General features: G+C 39.7%; 1 protein-coding gene and 1 long non-coding RNA gene across 2 annotated transcripts; one reads left to right on the forward strand and one right to left on the reverse strand.

Annotated features, from left to right (window-relative positions):
* Nucleotides 1-752: 752 nt before the first annotated feature.
* LOC117814209 lies at nt 753-5,471 on the reverse strand. Its single transcript, XR_004631531.1, has 4 exons — nt 5,301-5,471; nt 2,219-2,310; nt 2,046-2,099; nt 753-767 (listed from the first exon to the last, which is right to left on the reverse strand). It is a non-coding gene; the product is annotated as an uncharacterized LOC117814209 (long non-coding RNA).
* dldh (dihydrolipoamide dehydrogenase) lies at nt 5,032-19,281 on the forward strand. Its single transcript, XM_034685394.1, has 15 exons — nt 5,032-5,436; nt 6,607-6,770; nt 8,961-9,036; nt 11,360-11,439; nt 11,520-11,588; nt 11,670-11,739; nt 13,325-13,425; nt 13,521-13,664; nt 14,760-14,861; nt 15,123-15,313; nt 15,398-15,568; nt 15,659-15,848; nt 15,947-16,084; nt 16,309-16,398; nt 17,890-19,281. The coding sequence occupies exons 2-15, from the start codon at nt 6,732-6,734 to the stop codon at nt 17,953-17,955; spliced, it is 1,527 nt and encodes a 508-aa protein (XP_034541285.1). The 5' UTR covers nt 5,032-5,436; nt 6,607-6,731; the 3' UTR covers nt 17,956-19,281.
* The last annotated feature ends 2,538 nt before the right edge of the window (nt 19,282-21,819 follow it).

The raw sequence follows: 21,819 nt of genomic DNA on the forward strand, positions 1-21,819 counted from the left end.
ATTATTGAGAGAGACTACTCTTACTTACCATGCCAAAGACAATTGAGCTCAGAGAGATGATAGTGGAGGCTCATAATAAGGGAAAGGCTATACAGTCATTTCCAGGTGTTTTAAAGTGTCTGGGACAGCTGCATGTTGCATCAAGTACAAGGAGTGAAACTCTGTAAGAAACAAACCTGGGCGTGGTTGAAAATGCACAATTTCAAGAACTCTGGAGAGGAAAATAGTCGAAGATGCCCTGGACATCTGCCAAGGTGATTGTTGCTGACCTGACCTCTTCTGGAGTTGATGTTTGAAGGAACACAGTTGTGGGGCTCTTCATCGTAGTGGGCTTCAGGACCATCGTCCCAGAAGAACCCCTTTACTCATAAAGCGGCACATCAGAGCCAGACTGCGGTTTGCCCGTGAACATTTGAAAGGTAAAGATGAGTTTTGGAAGTCCATCCTTTGGTCTGATGGAACTGTTTGTGCACATGGATGTTCATTTAGTTTGGCGAAGAAAGAGAGAGTTCTTCAACCCTAAGACCACCGTTCTCAGAGTTAAACATGGTGGTGGGAGCATCGTACGGTGGGGCTGTTTTGCAGCCTCAGGCACAGGGAGCCTTGTTCAGGTGCATGGCATCATGGACAAAGAAAGTTATGTTGACATTTTGAGGGATAATATGAAGCTCTTAGTCTAGGCTACTTACGTTTCAGGTAGTCCAGGTTTGATGGGGGTCAAAGGGTAAACAGGGGGTCTTATGGGGTGTTGAGGCTGGCAGACCCTTCTTGTAATTATTGAAAGGAGGAAATAAATGTCGTCCCAAAGTTACTATTATTAGGCTGCATCAGTTCAACATTATAAATAACATACACTGTCAGCAATAATGTTAGCTGATGTTAGCGATGTTCCCCCTTGCAGTAGCTAACAGACCTGAGACTGAATCAATAAACATGCAAAACAAAGTCTGCTAACAAAGACCGAACTGACCGAGAGTATAAATGTAAGTTACAGCTCTTGATTTACAGCGATAAACATAAATGCACAAATGTACATGCTTACAGTTTACACCGAGTGTCCGACAATCAGCTTACAGCTTTGGCTTGGGAATGCTAGAGTAACCGGTTTGACGTGTGTTACCCTAAAAATGATCCAAAGCTCAAACTCTGCATGACCTAAAACATCCAGTTATTAGCATTAGCTGATAGCAGGACTTACCCTGTACGCATACTGCTTGTGTCTACACTAGAAGCTACCTGGGATTATTACATGTGTTGTAATGGAAAGATCGTTTAGCAAGTTAGCACAAGCTAGCCGCCGGGGTGTTTTGCACCTACCTGTTCAACAGAAAGCAGGCTGACTCTGCGTCGCTCTTCATCCCGAGCTGATCCACACGTGTCCGAAAGCGAGTGAAAGGAAAGCTATGGTAACTCCCGTTTAGGAACACTCTTTATCTGCTTGGCGTTTCGCGTCACTTTCATTGTGTTTTCTTCCTCCGCATAACTTCTGCAATCGCCACCAGTCGAAATAGCGTGCACTTGATTCTATCAACTCCCAAAGTCACCTGCACACTAGGCGCGCTGTGATTGGCTGAGGTAACCTCACCTATTCTCCGCCCATAAACGTCCCAAGGCAACCAAAATTAGAATACAGGCCGGGGAGGGGCGGTCCCTGCAGACAGAGTCACTACCACACATGTATAGAGACCCATAGGTGATGATTGAGCTGAATTATTTCTTTAAAAGTCTTTATTTTATTTTATTCTATAGGGGATTTCTGCAGACTCTACCTTTAACCTTTAAAAAACCCTCAAACATTGGTTCAAAACAAACCCGTCTTGTACTCATGAATGTTTCCTCTTTTGATGCCTGGTTCCTGAGGCTTTGGGCTCACCTTCCTTCTAACAAGTTCATTGTTAAATTGTTTGTGAGTCATTTTGTGTAGCATCCTGCAAACTGTCATGTGACATGTCCTGTCATTTAAAATGTGTCCTTTGTTTTATGTAACTACCAGCAGTAGGACTACTGATGAAATGTAGCTATTGGGCTAATTTTGGTGTACTTACCTTGATGCATACCGCTGAAATGTTGATTAACGAGCGTTGTCCTAATCGAATAAACTAAACAAATAGAAATACAATTTAAAGAGAGAATCTTTTTCACGATTTAGTGATAAGACATAAGAAATTCCCTAGGAACCCCTGCAATCGGACATAGCTTTAAATACAAGACAGCTCACCTCATACTCTAGGTGTGGGGCTGGTTCACTTGTAGGGGCAAAGGGAGACTGGGCTGAAGGGCCTCTAGTTGAAGCTGTTGATTCTGTCACCACTAGGGGGCAGAAAAGAGTGCATTAGTACAAATAGCTGCTAACATAGTACACTGAAGCATAATGTAGATATCAGAATTTATAGACAAAAGTCTGAATTCTTACTTTCATCAAAAAAACTAAGAAAAAAAATCAGACTTCTGACTTAAAGCCCAGAATTCAGAGAGAAAGTCTGAATTCTGACTTTAAGGTACAGAGCTCTGAAATAAAAGACACAATGATTACTTTTAATTCATAAATAGAAAAGTCAGAATTCTTATTTTAGTCCCTGAATTCTGAGGAAAAAAAACTGATTTTTTTAACTTAATTTTTCTTAGTCTGTGTCTGTCTTTTTAATTTTTAAAATTCACATAAATAAAAGAATTCTAAGACAAAAAATCTGAATTGTTGCTTTAATCAGAGAACTCAGAAGGAAGAAATCCGATTTTAGATTTTATGCCATAATACTGAGAAGAAAACCATTCAGATATCTTGATTTAAACTATAAACTGTATATATGATCTGGGTAAAGCCAAGAGCACCCCCTGCTGACTGGCTGCAGTAAAAGTCATAAACCCTGTGTCTGCTATTATTCCAGAGGCAACATCTGTCACACTATAACATTAGAATACAGGTTGAATAAATGTTTCTCAAACATGGTTTTAGTCGTGATAATTAAGTCTTATGTTCATTTTTCATCCATTAAACTTTCAATCTTAAATCCCAGAACTCTAATAAAAAGACAGACTTATGTTTTTTTTATTAGAGTTTTAGGAACAAAATATGGATTCAGTTTAATTCCAGAATTCTCAGGAAAAAAATCAGAATTCTTATTTTGATCCCTGAATTCTGAGGAAAAAGACGCAGACTTCTGACTTCATTTTTAGAATTCTGATTTAAAGTTCTGATTTGAATTACAGAATTCTAAGACAAAAAAAAAACCATTTTGCTTTAACTCAAGAACTCCAAGGAAAGAACCACAAGTCTTACTTTAATCCAAGAATTCAGAAAATAAAATCAGATTACTGTGTTTTTACTGTGGAGAAGAAAAGTCAGAATTCTGACATAACTTCTAAAATTCAAAGAATACAATCAGAATTTTGTCATTAATCTCAGATTTATATAAAATAAAATAATCCTGTTTAATGTTATTTATAGAAACTGAAAAGAAAGTCAGTATTCTTATTTAAATCCCAGAAGTCTATGAAATGCAGTATTATGACTTAACTTCAAGAATTGTGAAAGAAAGGTCAGACATATTTCTTTAATTTTTTTTATTTACTTTATTCCAGAACTTCTGGTTTTAAGAGAATAAAAAGAGAATTTGGTCATTCATCTCAGAATTCTTGGAAAAAAAACTGACCTCTAATTACTTTAATCCAATAATTCTGAAAAAGAAAGTGAGTATTCTGACTTTACTTTCAGATTTCGGAGGGAAAAATACTGACTTCAGTTATCTTAGAAAAATAAGTAAGAACTTGGTCTTAAATCTTTATTTTTAGGCAATAAAATCAAAATTGTGTAATTCATCTCAGAATTTTAAGACAATAACAGAATTCTGATTTATTTAAATCCCAGAATTCTGAAAAGAAAGTCAGAAATCTGAATTAAAACACCAGAAGTCAGAAGTCTGACAGAGAAAAGGTCTGACTTCTGACTTAAAACTTGGAATTCAGAGAATGAAATCTAAATGTTGTCATTGATCTCCTAATTATAGGGAAATAAAATTCTGATTTCCTTTAATCCCAGAATTCTGAAAAAAAAATCAGAATTTCATCCCCAAATGTCTACCCTGAATTAAAAACCAGAAATCTTAATAATCTTGAATGGATTAATTTAAGAATTTTAAGAGTTAAAAAGATCTTTTTTAGAAAAAAGGATCAAATACAGTCTAAACATCTAAGACCTAATTTCAGACAGGTAAAATACAGTTTTTCCATCAGTTTATCACAAGACACAATTTTCTTTAATAGTTTTATAACTTTGAGTGTTGGAAAGACACCTGGATGATTACTTTCTGCATCTGAGTTAAGGTTAAAATATATTAAAGATAAGATAAGATAATACTTTATTGATCCCCCGGGAGGGGAATTCAGTTGTTACAGAAACCCAGACATAAGTACAATCAAGAAGAATTAAAATAAAAGTAAAATAAAATAAAAATAAGATAAGTAAAAATAAAAATAGATAAATAAAGCTAAATAAAATTTAGATATATACAATGTTAGTTTATAATTATATTAGATTAAATAGCATATACAGGCAGTATTAAAAATGATTCAGTAGTGACAGGTTGACATGGAGATGATGGTTGGTAATGACAAATTAAGCAATAAATAAAAATAAATATGGGTATGTAATATGATCACGAGTTGTAGTTACAATAATAATGTAATATAACATAATATAATATGGCAAAGATAATTATAATACAGTATATTATGCATTATAATGCCAGCAGCAGTCAAGAGAGTATAGTATATTATTATATTATTCATATAGTGAACCATTTACATACATGTTTACTACAGTTATTATTTGTGTTTTTATAATAATAGAATAATTTCTAAAGCATATTGTGGTTGTGACTCAAATATGTTGAAAGTATGTGGTTCCTTTACACGTTAACCTGAAGCTTGGTCATCCTTGCCTCTGATTGGTTGGTTCTGTGACATGTGATGAGTGACAAGGCAGTGTTGCAGCTGGTGGCCGATGACGTCGAAACCTACTTGAACCGTTATTTTATTACTCTGATGAACCGCCCTAGTGTTACCATGACGACGCTACTTGATAATATATATTAATATTCGACGTACTTTATGTCAGAAGCAGAGTTTCTGGTAAAAATTGGTGGAAACATAAACATTAAATCAATATCTTGAAAAGAAAATGAACATACAAATCTAGTTTGAACCGGTTTTTTGAACCAACGTCTTTTCAGCAGTTTCCATCGACGAGTTTTAACATTTATTTCCTCACTGTGTCATTTCAACCACTCACCGACTAAACCTACCTTTCTGAGGGGGGATAAACTCCTGACACACTCCGACTTTTCTTGGATCTACTTGGGGAAAATATGAATGAATTCCACCTCCCGCCGTTGGACTTGCACTCCTGCTACTAGCATAAATCGCCCGCCAGAATTTGAGGTAGGAGCTATTTTATACATGGGTAGGAGCGTGAACAGAGGGAGGAAGTGACGTAATACAGCGGCTGTCTGTTACCAAATAATAAATATTATTAAATAATAATAATAAAAAATTAAAATAAAGACGAATTCAATTTTATAACTACGCTGTAGTATTCTTTTATGCTAATAGGTTAATAAAAAATTACTGAAAAAAATAATGAATGCTGTAATATTATCTAGAGCCCTTATCTGTAACAGTTTTACACAGCACTCCCCTTTATATCAATAAGCTGTTCTAAGATGTCCAACAATGAGTATATACCTATTTTTATTTTTTTTTAATATATATTTTTATTGATTTTTCATTGACATACATTCATAATAATCAGGGATACATTGTTGAATGTAGACACAAATATCCATAGTATAGTGAAAATTAGACTAGAAAGGAACATCAAGGGTGCTGGTAGAACGTACCAGACATCACTAAACCAACAACAGAAACCTCCCACATCTAAAGTAGTCTTCAATGATGATATCCATTAAGGTCTGCAAAGCTTTGTCTCAGCCCCTTCAAACTGTAGCTGCTGGTGCAACACACACTGAAGCCCATTTAGACCTATCTCATAATTATGACTTAGTATCTCATTATTATGACTTAGTATCTCATAACTATGACTTAGTATCTCATTATTATGACTTAGTATCTCATTATTATGACTTAGTATCTCATTATTATGACTTAGTATCTCATAATTATGACTTAGTATCTCATTATTATGACTTAGTATCTCATAATTATGACTTAGTATCTCATTATGACTTAGTATCTCATTATTATGACTTAGTATCTCATTATTATGACTTTGTATCTCATTATTATGACTTAACTTTTTTTTTTTTTTTTTTTTTCTCCCTCCAATTTTTTTTTTTTTTTTAACTTTTTCTAAAAAAAATTTTTTTTTTCATTTAAATTTTTTTTTTTAAAACCTGCGGAAACGTGCTTCCATAGAATTCTGACGTTTTTCATATAATTCTTACTTTCTTCTCAGAATTCTGCGATCAAAGTTAGAATCCTTACATTTTTATTAGAATAAAAAAAAATAAAAACACACATTTTTATTTTTATTGCTTTTATTTTTGCCTTTCTAAAAAAGAAAATCAGTCGCCCTGATCCTCTTATGTGCAGATGACGTCATACATCGGCGACAAACAGGCTTGTTTATGGACTGGTACTGCGCTTGCGCAATGACAGGAGTCCTTGGCTGGCCTGTTTGCTGTAGGTTACTGAACCTGTGAGGGGACACAGAGAAAATGCAGAGCTGGACTCAGTTATACCGCTCCCTGGCCACGGTAAGGATGGGTTTCATTAGCTGTCCTCAGAGTATATGTAGTCCGGACTGGTTTTGAAGTGGTCTCAGGATCTGTGGGTTCTGTTAAAAGAGCTATTACAACATCAGCGGCCCGGCCCAGAGAGGGGCTCAGCTAATGCTAAGTGGCTACACCAGACTCCACTCAGGACTCCTGTAAATCTGATTTATTGCCGTAACTGATGTAAATATGATCCTGTAAATGTTTTAAACAAACTCAGTAACGTTAATTAAGTTATTCGTCTTAGTTCGGCGTGATAAAAAGTATCAAAAACCCCCTCATGTGAATGTAAATACCAGAGACTGTATGATAAATACAGGTTATATGTTGGATGTTTTCAGTCACATCCGGGATATCACATTATATAAAGTGGTAACTTTATGTTAGCTGTTTCGTTTGGAAATTATAAACATGTTTTCTGACATTTATATTTAGTGAAAGAACAAAAACTCAGTTGGCTAGTTAGCCATGTGAAGCTAAAGTTGACAGTTCCTCCTAGATGTCATGTTAGCAGGCTAAGGCAGTTAGCTTAGCATTGGTTACCTAACTCTTAATATAGCTTATGTTCCAAGCTTCCTGCACCTTTTGAGAGTTACATGTTTAACTCAAATAAACAAACACAAGCTGTGATTAGCAACATGCTGTGTGTACTGTTGTGATCCTGACACAAGGATTTTTAGCTAAACTACAAACAATGAGGTTATTACTTATTGCAACACCCAAAATATTGTATTTTTTTTATTAATTCACTGTAAGGAGTTTCATGATTAGATTAGATTAGATTAGATTAGAAATCTTTATTGTCCCCAAGGGGCAATTTGTGTTGCAACAGCAGTCTACACATCCTATACATACAAGCAATACACACAACAACAAACACAAGTGCACAAATTAATTCAAGTACGTATCCATATCACTTAACTCCCATGAATGACATTATTCTTCCTGTACATGAGACCAAGGTCAGGTCCTACAGCTTGTTTAAAAACCCAACAGCTGAGGGCACAAATTATCTAAGATATCGGTTTGATCTTGCCCTCCTTGTGTAAGTGAACCTCCTCCCTGTTGGCAAAAGTCTAAACTCTGAATAAAGGTGAGGGTCTTCAAGGATGGCCTTTGCCTTCTGAGTGGCTCTCACTTGGAAGAGATGGCCAAGATTATTAAGATTAGTGCCAAGGATCTTTCGGCAGACTTTCACAATGTAATCTAACCTGTTTTTGTTAAAAATGCTGAGGTTACCAAACAAAGAGGTCATTGTAAAAGTTAAAGTAGACTCATAAGATATTTTTAAAAGTGATCTGTCAACATTAAAACTCCTCAGCTTCCTCAAGAAAAAGAGTCTCTGATTGGCCTTTTTGCTCCACCAATGATGAAATAATAGGGATGAGTCGTGTTATTTTAACATTTTAATAATCAGTTAATTACAAAGAGTCGAATAGTTAGTGTCACGATTATCTCATCTTTAAAATGTGTTGTTTTAAAGGTACCTGGTTGTAATGTGTCACTTTTCCCCATTAAATAATTAAAAACTTCCATAATAAAATGTATAATCATTAACAATAATACCACCATAAATGTGTATTTATCTCTTCATCTCACTTCTAACATGTGAAATACATTTTTCAACCCATCTTCTAACTTCTGTACAATGTTTTTTTATTTAATAATTACTATTTTATATGCTCTTGTTTACTTTATATTGTTGTGCACTGTCACTTTAAATTTCCCCGTTGTGGGACGAATAAAGGAATATCTCTCTTATTTTAAACATTTCATAAAATGTTAAATATTTTAAAATAAATGTCTTGAATATTAAAATGTTTTTATATGTATATTTTGTGTTTTATTAAATATTTTAGCATTTTATGGTTTTTTTCCTGCTTTTTATTTAATATTTTTTTTCTTTAAATATTTCCAGAATTTATTTTTGAATTTGTGGAAATTTTTGTGTTTCATGAAAATGTTTTTCGGCATTTAGTGAAACCTTCAGGGCCACCATGCAAATCGTATATAATTGCATAAACCTTATACATGTGCTTCCTGAGAATTAAATCAAATTAATTGTGCTAGTTAAAAGTTAAATATGAATACCCTGACGTCTCTGATGATGTGTCGGTTGATAGTCTTGTATTTTGATTTCCTAATTAAGTCTTTTTCCCTCCCTTCTCACAGCGGAGCCATAATCTTCCCTGCAAACTGCACGGAGCCACGGCCATCTCCGTCAGAACCTACGCTGACAAAGCAGCAAGTAAGATAACTGTAAAGCTTATCACTCGGCTTCATTAGTGGCCGGCTCTCTGGTGAACTTTGGGCAGATGTTTGATGGCTGTTGGGAGTGATTTAATGGCGTGGTATAGTCTTCATGGAGAGGAAGAGCCATGCAGTTAGAGAGGACGTAAAGGGTCTGCAGTAAATGTGAAATCGTAGTAAAGAGACGAGTCAGCTGACTTGATTTATCCTTATCATGTAAAACTGTCCAACGTTCATTAAGACTATCAGCAAAACCTTTATTATGGTCCGCTGTTAAGACCTTTTTTATCACCCTGCTCTTACTTCATGTTGGCTCTCCAACACCAAGGCCTCCAAGGTGCCGTCTCTTTGTCATTAACTCAACCTATTTGCTGATTCTACATAAAAAATGCTGAATATAGACAATATCTTTCTCTCTATAAACAGATCTCTGCATGAAGAGCAGCTAACAATCTGTTCTACATCAAACATTTACACTGAGACACTAATCTGCTTGATGCTGTGTCAGTAAAGACAATCAGCGTTTAGATTTCCTGACTTCCCTGAACGCAGCATCAGAAATGATGGATCCCACCTCCATTCAACAAACAAACATTGTAGACGGAGTTTTCTTCTCCTCTTGAGGACAGACCTGACAAAGCTTTTTACTTTCAGCTACAACTAACCTGTAATTACAGATTCTGATCCAGAGACATGTTGAATCTGGATCTCAGGGTCTGGGTTTTAATCTGAGAAGGGTTCTGGTCTCTGTCTGTAGTCTGAGGAGTATCCACCAATCAGGTGTCAGCAGGAGAAACAGTCTGTATGGAGAGCAACAGCAGGTGTTCTAGAATTCTGACTTTGATGAAGAAAGGAGAGGAGGAAAGAGGAAAGGAGAGGAGGAAAGAGGAAAGGAGAGGAGGAAAGAGGAAAGGAGAGGAGGGAAGAAAAAAGGAGAGGAGGAAAGAAAAAAAGGAGAGGAGGAAAGAGGAAAGGAGAGGAGGAAAGAGGAAAGGAGAGGAGGAAAGAGGAGAGGAGAGGAGGAGGAGAGGAAAGAAAGAAAGGAGAGGAGGGGAGAAAGGGAGAGGAGGAAAGAGGAAAGGAGAGGAAAGAAAGAAAGGAGAGGAGGAAAGAGGAAAGGAGAGGAGGAAAGAGGAAAGGAGAGGAGGGAAGAAAAAAAGGAGAGGAGGAAAGAGGAAAGGAGAGGAGGAAAGAGGAAAGGAGAGGAGGAAAGAGGAAAGGAGAGGAGGGAAGAAAAAAAGGAGAGGAGGGAAGAAAAAAAGGAGAGGAGGAAAGAGGAAAGGAGAGGAGGAAAGAGGAAAGGAGAGGAGGAAAGAGGATAGGAGAGGAGGAAAGAGGATAGGAGAGGAGGAAAGAGGAAAGGAGAGGAGGGAAGAAAAAAAGGAGAGGAGGAAAGAGGAAAGGAGAGGAGGGAAGAAAAAAAGGAGAGGAGGAAAGAGGATAGGAGAGGAGGAAAGAGGATAGGAGAGGAGGAAAGAGGAAAGGAGAGGAGGGAAGAAAAAAAGGAGAGGAGGAAAGAGGAAAGGAGAGGAGGAAAGAGGAAAGGAGAGAAGAGAGGAGGGAAGGTGGAAAAAGGATAGGAGTAGGGAAGAAAAGAGGAGAGGAGAAGGATGGAAGGAAAGTGGGAATAAGAAGGAGAAGGAAAAAAAATGAGAGGCAGCAGAGGAGAGAAGGAAAAAGGAAGACAGAAGGAAGACAGAAGGAGGAGAGAAAAAGAACGAGGTGAGAGAAAGGGGAAGAAAAAGGAGAGGAAAGAAAGAGGAGAGGAAAAAAGAGAGGAAATCAAGAAAGGAGAGGAGGGGGAAAAAAGGAGAGGATAGAAAGAATGGAGTAGAGGAAAGAGGAAAGAAGAGGAGGAAAGAAAAAAAGGAGAGGAAAGGAGGAGGGGAGCAGAAGACAGAATTCTGTCTTTGATGATGTCAGAATTCTGAGAACAAATGGAACATTCCATGAAGAAGGTCAGAGCTAAAGAAACATCAGTGTCTCTAATCCTCTTTCATAGACCTCCATTCAACAAACAAACATTGTAGACGTAGTTTTCTTCTCCTCTTGAGGACAGACCTGACAAAGCTGGACTTTTTGCAAATCTGAATTATGCAGACGTTGTTTCAACAAACGTTAGGCCTGGTACTTGAAGGCAAATCTGAAGAAAAATTGGTTTCCTTTGAGGCTCAATTAAGCCACAGTGAAGATTTTTTATAGCTTGGTATTTACAGTGAAACTGAGACTCACCAGAACAGATGTACGAGTGCAGCTCTTGGGACCGTAATGAACCAATAAAGAAAATGTTTGTCTAATGTTGGTGTTTTTTCTCCCTGCAGTCGATGCAGATGTCACAGTGGTGGGCTCCGGTCCGGGTGGCTACGTCGCCGCCATCAAAGCCGCACAGCTCGGCTTCAAGGTAAGCTGCGTTCAAGGCCCCTGATCAGTGCAGGAAAAATGAAGGTGTACTTAATCATTTTGTCTGTTTTCTTTGCACAGACAGTGTGTGTCGAGAAAAATGTCACACTGGGTGGGACCTGTCTGAACGTCGGCTGCATCCCCTCAAAGGTAAAGAATATTTTTTCTCCTGCTCACAGTGGTTCACTTAAAGAGTCATGTCTGAGCTAAATGAATGTTTTGTGTCTTCAGGCTCTGCTGAACAACTCCTACCTGTACCACATGGCTCACGGCAAAGACTTCGAGAGCAGAGGCATCGAAAGTAAGTCACAACAAATGTTATCGGAAGACTCCAAGACCGGATCAGATCCAGTCCCCTCTTACAGACCGGACTCAGTCTGATCGCATCTTAATCCACCATGAGCAGAGCACTTTGCAGCATTTAGCAAGTTACAGTGGCAAGGACAAACTTCCTTTAACAGGCAGAAACCTCCAGCAGGACCAGACTCATGTTAGACACACATCTGCTGAGACCGAGTTGGAGAGAGGGATAGAGGGAGATGAAGAGAGAGAGAGAGATGATAGTGGGGAGACGGATAGTAGTAGTTGTAGCAGCTGGAGTCTGGACCACGTCCACAGCAGCAGAGATCCAGAGGAACCTACGAGACAAGGGAGCTCAGGGACTCCAGAAAGGTCTAAGAAAAGAGAGAAGAGAGGGAGACCAGAAGAAAGAAAAAGAGGAGAAGAAATGGTGAAAGAAAGGATAGAAGGAAAGGACGGGATAAGAAAAAGAGACATAAAGGATGAAGAAACATGGAAAGAACAAAGAAAGAAAAAAGAGAGAGAGAAATGAAGAAAGAAAGAAAGAATTAATGAAGGAAAGGAATAAAGAAAGAAATGAAAAGTAAGAAGGAATAAAAAAGAAAAAGAGAAGGAAGTAAAGAAAGAATGAAAGAGAGGAATAAAATAAAAATAAAGGAATGAAAGAAAGAAAGAAGTGAAGAAAGGAAAAAGAAAAGAGAGAAGTGAAGAAAGAAAGGATGAATAACAGACCCAAAAAAGGAATCTACAGCAGAGATCCAGAGGAACCTACGAGACAAGGGAGCTCAGGGACTCCAGAAAGGTCTATGGTTAGTAACTTTAATGGGACAGGAAGAGTTAAAGTGAGAGACAGGCAGAGAGAGGAGAGAGAGGGAAAGACAGGATCCCAGTGTGTCAGTCTAAGCCTATAGCAGCATAACTAAGACCTGGTCCAAGCCTGATCCAGCTCTAACTATAAGCTTTATCAAAAAGGAAAGTTTGAAGCCTACTCTTAAAAGTAGAGAGGGTGTCTGCCTCCCGGACCCTGACTGGTAGATGATTCCAAAGGAGAGGGGCCTGATAACTGAAGGCTCGACCTCCCATACTACTTTTAGAGACTTTAGGTAGGATGAGCAGGCCTGTATGTTGGGAGGGTAGTGTTCTAGAGGGGTAATAGGTCACTATGAGCTCTTTAAGATACGAAGGTGTCTGAGCATTAAGAGCTTTGTTGGTCAGAAGAAGGATTTTATGGGGAGCCAGTGTAGAGAAGCTAACACTGGAGAGATGTCCTCTCTCTTCCTAGCTTTAGTTGGTACTCGAGCTGCAGCGTTTTGGACCAGCTGAAGAGTCTTATTAGGGCAGCTTGATATAAGGGAATCACAATAATCCAACCTAGAGGGAACAAATACGTCCTCCTGAGACAGGATGTGTCTGATTTTTGTGATACGGCAACGGTGAAAGTTGGCTGTCCTTGAAATTTGTCTTATGTTGGAGTTGAAGGATAAATCCTGATGAAACAGGACTCCCAGTTTTTCTACAGAGCTGTTACTTTAATGAACAGCGCCCTCCTGTGGATAAAACTAATCACTGTGATGTGTCTCCCTCAGTTTCAGGCCTCTCGTTGAACCTGGAGAAGATGATGGCTCAGAAGAGCGGAGCCGTCAAAGCGCTGACCGGAGGAATCGCACATCTATTCAAACAGAACAAAGTCAGTCTCTTTCTCTTTCCCTCTTTTTAAACTGAAGTTTGCTCCCTCACTGGAGCACAGGTAGCAGAGCTCACAGCGTGACGTCTCTCCCTCAGGTGACCCATGTTAGCGGTTTTGGGAGGGTGACCGGTAAGAACCAGGTGACGGCCACGACGGAGGACGGCAGCGAGCAGGTCATCAACACCAAAAACATCCTCATCGCTACCGGCTCTGAGGTCACACCTTTCCCCGGCATCCAGGTACCGTGTTTGTTTTTAACTCCTTACTGCTGCAAGAAAGAGGGAACACTTCAATATTAATAAATAGAGTGATAAATGACTGAGAGAGAGATGGAGGAATATAGTGACTGGAAGAGAGAGAGATGAAGATGAAGATGGAGGAAGACGGAGACGGGCAGAGAGAGAGATGGAGGAAGATGGAGATGGACACAGAGAGAGAGAGATGAAGGAAGATGAAGACAGGAAGAGAGAGAGACAGGCAGAAGGAGACGGAGACAGGAAGAGAGAGAGATGGAGGAAGACAGAGACAGGAACAGAGGGGGATTAAGATGGAGGAAGACGGAGAGAGGAAGAGAGAGATGGAGGAAGATGGAGACAGGCAGAGAGAGATGAAGGTGGAGAGAGCAAGAGAGAGAGATTGAGGAAGACGGCGACAGGAAGAGAGAGAATTATGGCGGAAGACACAGACAGAGAGAGACAGAGAGAGAGACAGAGAGACACACACACACAGAGAGAGAGACAGACAGAGAGAGAGCGATGGAGACATGAAGACAGGCAGAGAGAGGAAGATGAAGACAGGCAGAGAGACGGAGACAGGAAGAGAGACTGGGACAAGAAGAGAGAGGGATTAAGATGGAGGAAGATGGAGACAGGAAGAGAGAGATGGAGGCAGGAAGCGAGAGAGAGATGAAGATGGAGATAGGCAGAGAGAGATGAATTTAGGAGATAGGCAGAGAGAGATGAAAATGGAGGAAGACAAAGACGGGCAGAGAGAGAGATGAAGGTGGAGGAGGACAGTGTCAGGAAAAGAGAGACAGATGGAGGAAGATAGAGACAGACAGGCAGACAGAGACAGGCAAAGAGAGAGATGCACTAATCTCCTAAATAATAATAAGTTCTGTGTCACTTTATGAAACTCATTTATCTTGAATCGAACAGATTAAATCAGGGCTGCTACGTTTGTAAAAAGTTCCTCCCTAAAGTCACCACGGGTTCATGTCAGTTTGAACTTCGTTCATGTTCAAGGTCTTGAAGATTATTTAACCCTGAAGATTTGAGTTTGCTTTGTTCCCCTGAGTTTACATTTCTCAACATCTCCGATGTTTTGTCTCTCAGATTGACGAGGACAGCGTGGTGTCGTCGACGGGAGCTCTGTCCCTGAAGAAAGTCCCCGAGGAGATGATCGTGATCGGAGCCGGGGTCATCGGAGTCGAGCTGGTAGGCATCGCTTCAGTCTCGCTCAGGGTCACCAGATCCGACATACAGTCAACTGAAATCTCAATGAAGTCATAAATGAATTTTACAGCCTAGGAAATAAAGGGATAAAGAGAAGACATGCATTTCACCAGATTTAGATCCTAGCTGATAAGTTCCTTCCTCTGCAATGCCGTGCAGTCCTTAAACACGTGTGCAGAGAGCTGCAGGAGTCCAATTCACCAACAAGGTGATGTCTAAACTGCCCGTCCTCCCATCCTGCAGGGGTCAGTGTGGCAGCGTCTGGGCTCTAAAGTCACAGCTGTGGAGTTCCTGGGCCACGTGGGCGGCATGGGCATCGACATGGAGATCTCTAAGAACTTCCAGCGCATCCTGCAGAAGCAAGGCCTCAAGTTCAAGCTCAGCACCAAAGTGATGGGAGCCACCAAGAGGCCCGACGGCAAGATCGACGTGGCGTGAGTGGAATCCTCCTCGCCTTTCACGCTGTGTGTGTGTGTGAAGTGAGAACCTGTCCCCACCTGTGTGTGTTTGTGTTTCAGAGTGGAGGCGGCGGCTGGAGGGAAGAACGAGACGCTCACCTGCGACGTGCTTCTGGTGTGTATCGGCAGACGGCCTTACACCCAGAACCTGGGTCTGGAGTCTGTGGGCATCGAGCTGGACAACAGAGGACGCATCCCCACCAACAACCGCTTCCAGACCAAAGTGCCCAGGTAACACGGAGCGCAGGTGACCTCATTTCAACCAGCAGGGTCCAGCTGTTCCCTTTTTTAACTTTGCCCCTCCGTCTCCTCCTCCTGCAGTATTTTTGCGATAGGTGACGTGGTCGCCGGCCCGATGCTGGCTCACAAAGCTGAGGACGAGGGCATCATCTGTGTGGAGGGCATGGCCGGTGGCGCCGTGCACATCGACTACAACTGCGTTCCCTCCGTCATCTACACACACCCCGAGGTGGCCTGGGTGGGCAAGACAGAGGAGCAGCTCAAAGAGGAGGTGTGCACCATCATCATCATCATCACTGTGCTGTTTATTTTCATGCAAAGTCTCCATCAGAGTTTTACAGTCCCCATCCTTGCTCCTCTCCTCCTCAGGGCGTCCCGTACAAAGTCGGCAAGTTCCCCTTCGCGGCCAACAGCCGAGCCAAGACCAACGCCGACACTGACGGCCTGGTGAAGATCCTCAGTCACAAGGAGACGGACAGGATGATGGGATCTCACATCCTTGGAACAGTAAGAGCCAAACATCTACAGACATCTTAGCAGGAATAAAGGTCTAAATGTATCTCCTAAAGGCAGGGCCTGTAATTTGAAAAAACGAGTTAAAGAAATCCAACTATTGTTATGTTATTAAAACATGTAGCGTGTTAGCTATAGGAGCTAACTGGTTTTAACATTTTCAGGAGAGGTTCAGACCTGTGAAAATAAAAGCTGCTGTTTGTGTGTTTTGCCTGCAGGGGGCAGGAGAGATGATCAATGAAGCTGCTTTGGCCATGGAGTACGGTGCTTCCTGTGAGGACGTCGCCAGAGTCTGCCATGCCCATCCCGTACGTCCTGCTGTCACACACACACACACACACACACACACACACACACACACACACACACACACACACACACACACACACACACACACATCTCAGAATATCACATTAAGAGCAGATGTCCAGCAGAGTCTGGTGTTTTTAGTACATTTGATGGCTGATATTCATGGCCAGATTCAAAAATTCCAGCCAGGATTCCAAAGTTTCGGTCGGAATTCTGAGACAAAAGTCAAAGTTCCAAAGACAAATTTCAGAATTCCACGATTGAAGTCTGAGTTCTGGAATAAGGTTTGAAATCTGAGGAAAAAAAAATCTGAATTCTGGGTTGTAAATCAGAATTCAGGGCAGATTTTTTTTATGTCAGTATTCTGACTTTAATCACAGAACTAGAGGAAAAAAATCTGAATTTTTAAAGGTGTCAGATTTAAAAAAAAAAAAAATCACTTTCACAAAATTCCACTGGATTACAACCACTGGTGAAAAAAGGTTGAGAACAAACCTGAAGGTATTTTTTCAGAATTCCCAGATTAAAGTAAGAGTATTGGCTTTAATCTCAGATTTCAGGAAAAAAGTTTGAATTCAGAGAAAAATATACAAATTCCAGATATGTCAGAATTCTACAAATTAAACTAGAATTCTGAAAAACTGGTCAGAGTTCCAAGGGTCAAAGATTAAAGTTAGAATTTCAAAGTTTAGGTCAGAATTCTGAGACAAAAGTCAAAGTTCTAAGAGACAAATGTTGGAATTCCAGGATTGAAGTCAGAGTTCCAGAATAAGGTCCGAATTCTGATTTATTGAGACTTTAATCACAGAATTAGAAAAAATAATTCAGGATTTTTAAGAAAGATCACAAAATTCCACTGGTTCAAGGACACAAAACTGTCAGTGTTTTCTCCAGATTCACAGATTAAAGTTAGAAATCTTAGAAAAAGTCAGATTTCCTGGATTGCAGTCCAAATTTTGAGAAATAGTAATACTTTTTTTTAATCAGAATTTCATTTCTGAAGATAGAATTTTGATTAGATTTAGAATTCTGAGAAAAAGAAATAATTTCGAGATAGAAGTCTGAATTCTGGGGGAAAAGACAGAATTCTGACTTTTCTCAGAATTCCCAGATTAAAGTTAGAATTCTGAGGAAATTGTTTTTAGAATTTCTGAAGTTTCTGCTGAAAGAAAACCGTAGAAATTTTGTTATAAACTTCAATTATAGATTAAAAAAGACTTAAGTTTATTTTCTGCTGCTTCTCCTTCACTTCGTCTCTTCTCTTTTTCAGATACTAATCTGAACCTTAATTTTCTTTAGACTGATGTGCAAGAAAGCATTAGTATGAAACAGTGTAGGCTCACCCTGAGGTACACCCTCAAATATCAATTATTAAAGTCAGAAAAACAATTCAAATATAAAAATAACGGATCAATAAAGCCACATTAGCATCAGACAGCAGTAATCCTCTATGAAAGTCTGAAATCTTCCTCCTCTTCCTCCTCCTGCAGACGGTGTCAGAGGCCTTCAGAGAAGCAAACCTCGCCGCCTCCTTCGGCAAAGCCATCAACTTCTGATCCACCGGCCGCTGTCGCACCTTCAGTGTACATAACAGAGGAGAACCAGGAAGCTGTGTGTGTGTGTGTGTGTCTGCGTCCAAACGTTCACTCACCTTCACCGGGATGATCCTCTGTGTACGTCCCACCTGTACCACATTTAGTTCTAATGTTATTTAAATGTTCTCAATAAAAAGAAAAAGGGGCTCCGGACGCTAAATAAACACTGAGCTGGCTGCAGATCAGTCTCTTTGCTTTACAAACACATAGTTTAAAAACATCCCAGAAGACAAATTATTCTACATAGAGATATAAATATTATTCTGGCTGCGGCTTCTCTTGTAAAGGAAGAGGGTGGTGTTTTTGTTTTTCTGTTTTTTACAGTGTAAAAGGATGAAACACGGCGAGTATGATGTGTAATCAGAGCGGGAAACCGTAGCGGCTCAGTCATCCTCCGTTTAAAGGTTTTAAAGATGATCGAATCATTCATGCATAGAAGGATCTGAACCTGCTATCTCTCCAGTCTTAATATTTATGCTTCAGTCATGACAGCACAGCAAGGATTGCAAACTCTAACACTCCACTTGAAAAAGCAGGACGGCTTCATGGGCTTGTAATGCCTTTTTTTTTTGAGTAGATCAAGAAGGAAACTTGGATAAGAGAGCGAGGGATGACATACGGCTAAGAACTGAGGGTTGGATTCAAACCCTGGCGACACAAACGGTTCTGCCATAAAATAATCTGGTTATCGTGCAAAATTATAAACATATACATGAATATCGTCAGGTAAAGATGTATCACTGACCTCCCTCTCCTTCACAAGAGACCTCAAGCCTTAGGATTTCTTTATGGTGGGACCTTTGACTTCTGATTTATTTATTCAACATATTTACCTTTGAAAACGTAAGGGCCTGTGTCCACTGACGCTGTTTTGTGTGCTTGCAGCTTCTACAACCTCAAAATTCAAAGTCCAAATGTCCAAAATGTGTCCTGGCGATTATACGGTGGATAAAACAACGCAAGCTAGCTTCTCCTCCGCCGTCTCCGTTGACTAACTTGACACCCGAAGTCCAACCCCACCTTGATTTTGATTGGTTGTTGAAGTAGAGGTGACACTGTTGAACATGGCGGTGCTCTAAAAGTAAAACTATTTTCAGCTGAGAGTACAGAGACTTAAAAAAGAAACTGGCGTTGAATGTGTTTCTAAGCTAACGCTAATCTGCATTGCTTTTGCTTAGAAAGTAGCCACTGCTAGCGCAACAAATGCTATCAGTGTACACAGGCCCTTGTAGAGTGTAACACTTCATATTTTGGTGATATAATGACCAATCCAAGAATATACAGAAATAAGATTAGCCAAGAGATGCAGCAGAACGGACGAGCTAGCTACTTAAGATAAAAAAAAATACGCACAATGTGTTTTTGTGGGAAACACTGGATTCAAACGTGACGCCACGCGGCGGCGCCTTTTTGGTTTGCTCCGTCAGAGCTGCAGTTTGCTGTGTTGGGTTAATTCCTTGAAGGCTGTCGATGGCTGCAGGGAGACGGTTTCCTGCTCTTGATTAATTCCCTGTGATTGACTCTGGTTGCTTTTGCTTATCTCATCATTTAAAAACAATAAATGCAGTATCAGTTAAATAAAAAAACGATGTGTAAACTTTTCTTTTTTAACACTATGTCAACCAAAGTTGCTGAAAAACTTGCAATGAATAAATTAGAGTGAAATCCATTTTTGAAATCCAATGGAGTCCATACGTAGACTAGTGGGTGGAGCTTAAGAGCACTGAAGGGATAGAGCACCAAAAGCTAAAGGGTGTCTATCAGAATGGAACGCAGCAGAAATGCTTTATCACATTATGTCTGGAAAACAATGAAGGGTAAACATCCCTGTATACATCACATAAAAACAGCATAACACTTAAACTGACAGGATCTGAATGAAGGTGAAGCACAGGATTTAAAGTCTTCGTTGTTCCTCTTTTGGATTTCAGTTTTAGGGACAAAATTGATCTTAAATCTTAAGTAGACTTTTAAAAAAGTGACCTCCCTCTCGGTTCAGTGGCTTGTTCTCTTCGGTGACACATATTTGAACAACAGGTATCTTGGCAGCGCCGACTCCACCTCTGTTTGAACACAGAGTGTGTGTGCTCAGCAGGTGTGGTGGCTCCTGCAGGTTGAAGTGGACTCAGTGTCAGACTTTTAAGAGTCGAAGATGGCCGACTGAGGGAAACAAACGGATCCGACAGCCGACTGAACAAACGCAGAAGAAATGAGGTTTAAATAGAGTTTTGGACTGAAAGTCTCCCGTCAGCTTCAGGTAATGTTTATTTTAATACTTTTATATATAGCATTTAGTTATTTAGAGACAAAAGCACAGTGTTACCGTCTTTAAGAGGGACTCTGTGTGTTTGTTGATGTGAAAATGCCTCTGGTTGTTTGAAATGCAGCTTTAGTCTAATCCTAAAAAACACAGCGGACACTTTCTTTCTCACTTTCAATATCGGTCTGTTTTGCTCTTGGTTGAGTGCCTCTAAGATAATAGAGTTTGGGTTTACAACGATTCATTTACACTTTAAAAAAGGAAAACAACAAAATCAACAAGTCCTTATATTTTGTCTGCTTACTTCATGACAGCTGGGAAACGTGTAAACACCTTCAGGCTGTTTGTGAACTCCTGAATGAGCGAACTCTCACCCCCCGGACAGTGTGTGTTGAGAGAGAAATGAGCTCTTCAGACCTAAACTGTTTTTTGAACCAGGCTGTAAACATGTTTATTTCTACTGTAAAGATCGTCTTCTTTGAATGGGTGTGTATGTGGTTTTGGTGCTTCTGCATCCAACCTCTAGTGGACGCTCAATGAACTGCAGTTTTTAACACTTCTGCATGCTCTTCAAGGGTTCACACAAGTCACATAATCTTAAGTCATCAACCTTGAACAACCGCTTGGAAAAAGTGAGAATAAGTAAATAAAGATGTCAATAAAAAAGTCTTAATATATGAGATAAAAGTTGAAATAAAGTCATTATGTTACAGGGTTACAGTTTTCTTTATTTTGACTTAATACCCCTATATGACTTTATTCATGTACATAAGAGTTTTATTGTATATTATGACTTAATTCTCATATAAAGCGACTTTATTCTCGTATATATGTAATATCTTGGTTCTCATATTTTTCAACTTTATTCTTAAATAGAAGGACTTTCCTCCCGTTTAAAACGATAGTATTATGACTATTGTATCTTATGTCTTTATTCTTGAACACAAAGGATTATCCTCATATAAATCAACTTTATTGTCATAGGGATGCTGGTGGCCTAGCGGTCTAAGCGCCCTACATACAGAGGCTGCAGTCCTCGTTGCAGGGGTCGGCCGGTCGACCATTTCCTGCATGTCTTCCCTCAATCTCTACTCCCCACATTTCCCGTCTCTCTTCAGCTGTCCTAGATATATGTATATATATGTCCTAGATATGACTCCCAGATATATGTCCCCTTACGTTCCCCTAACAACAACAACTTCAATCAACTCACCACCTGCCTCTCTGATATCAATAGCTGGACATCTCAACATTTTCTAAAACTCAATGAAGACAAAACTGAAGTTATCCTTTTCTCCACATCAAACCCTACCGATGACATACGCAGCCATCTTGGATCCCTCTCACTTAATATCACACCCACTGCAAGAAACCTAGGTGTGTTATTTGACTCCGAGCTCTGTTTTGATGCCCAGGTTAAAAAGGTTGTGCAGATTTGTTTTTTCCACCTGAAAATCATTTCCAAAATCAAATCTTTCTTATGATTTCACGACTTACAGAAGGTTGTTCACGCCTTTATCCTGTCAAGACTAGATTTTTGCAATGCCCTTTATTCCGGTTTATCT

The sequence above is a fragment of the Notolabrus celidotus genome, chromosome 6 (genome assembly GCF_009762535.1).
Source record: "Notolabrus celidotus isolate fNotCel1 chromosome 6, fNotCel1.pri, whole genome shotgun sequence".
Lineage (NCBI taxonomy): Eukaryota > Metazoa > Chordata > Actinopteri > Labriformes > Labridae > Notolabrus > Notolabrus celidotus.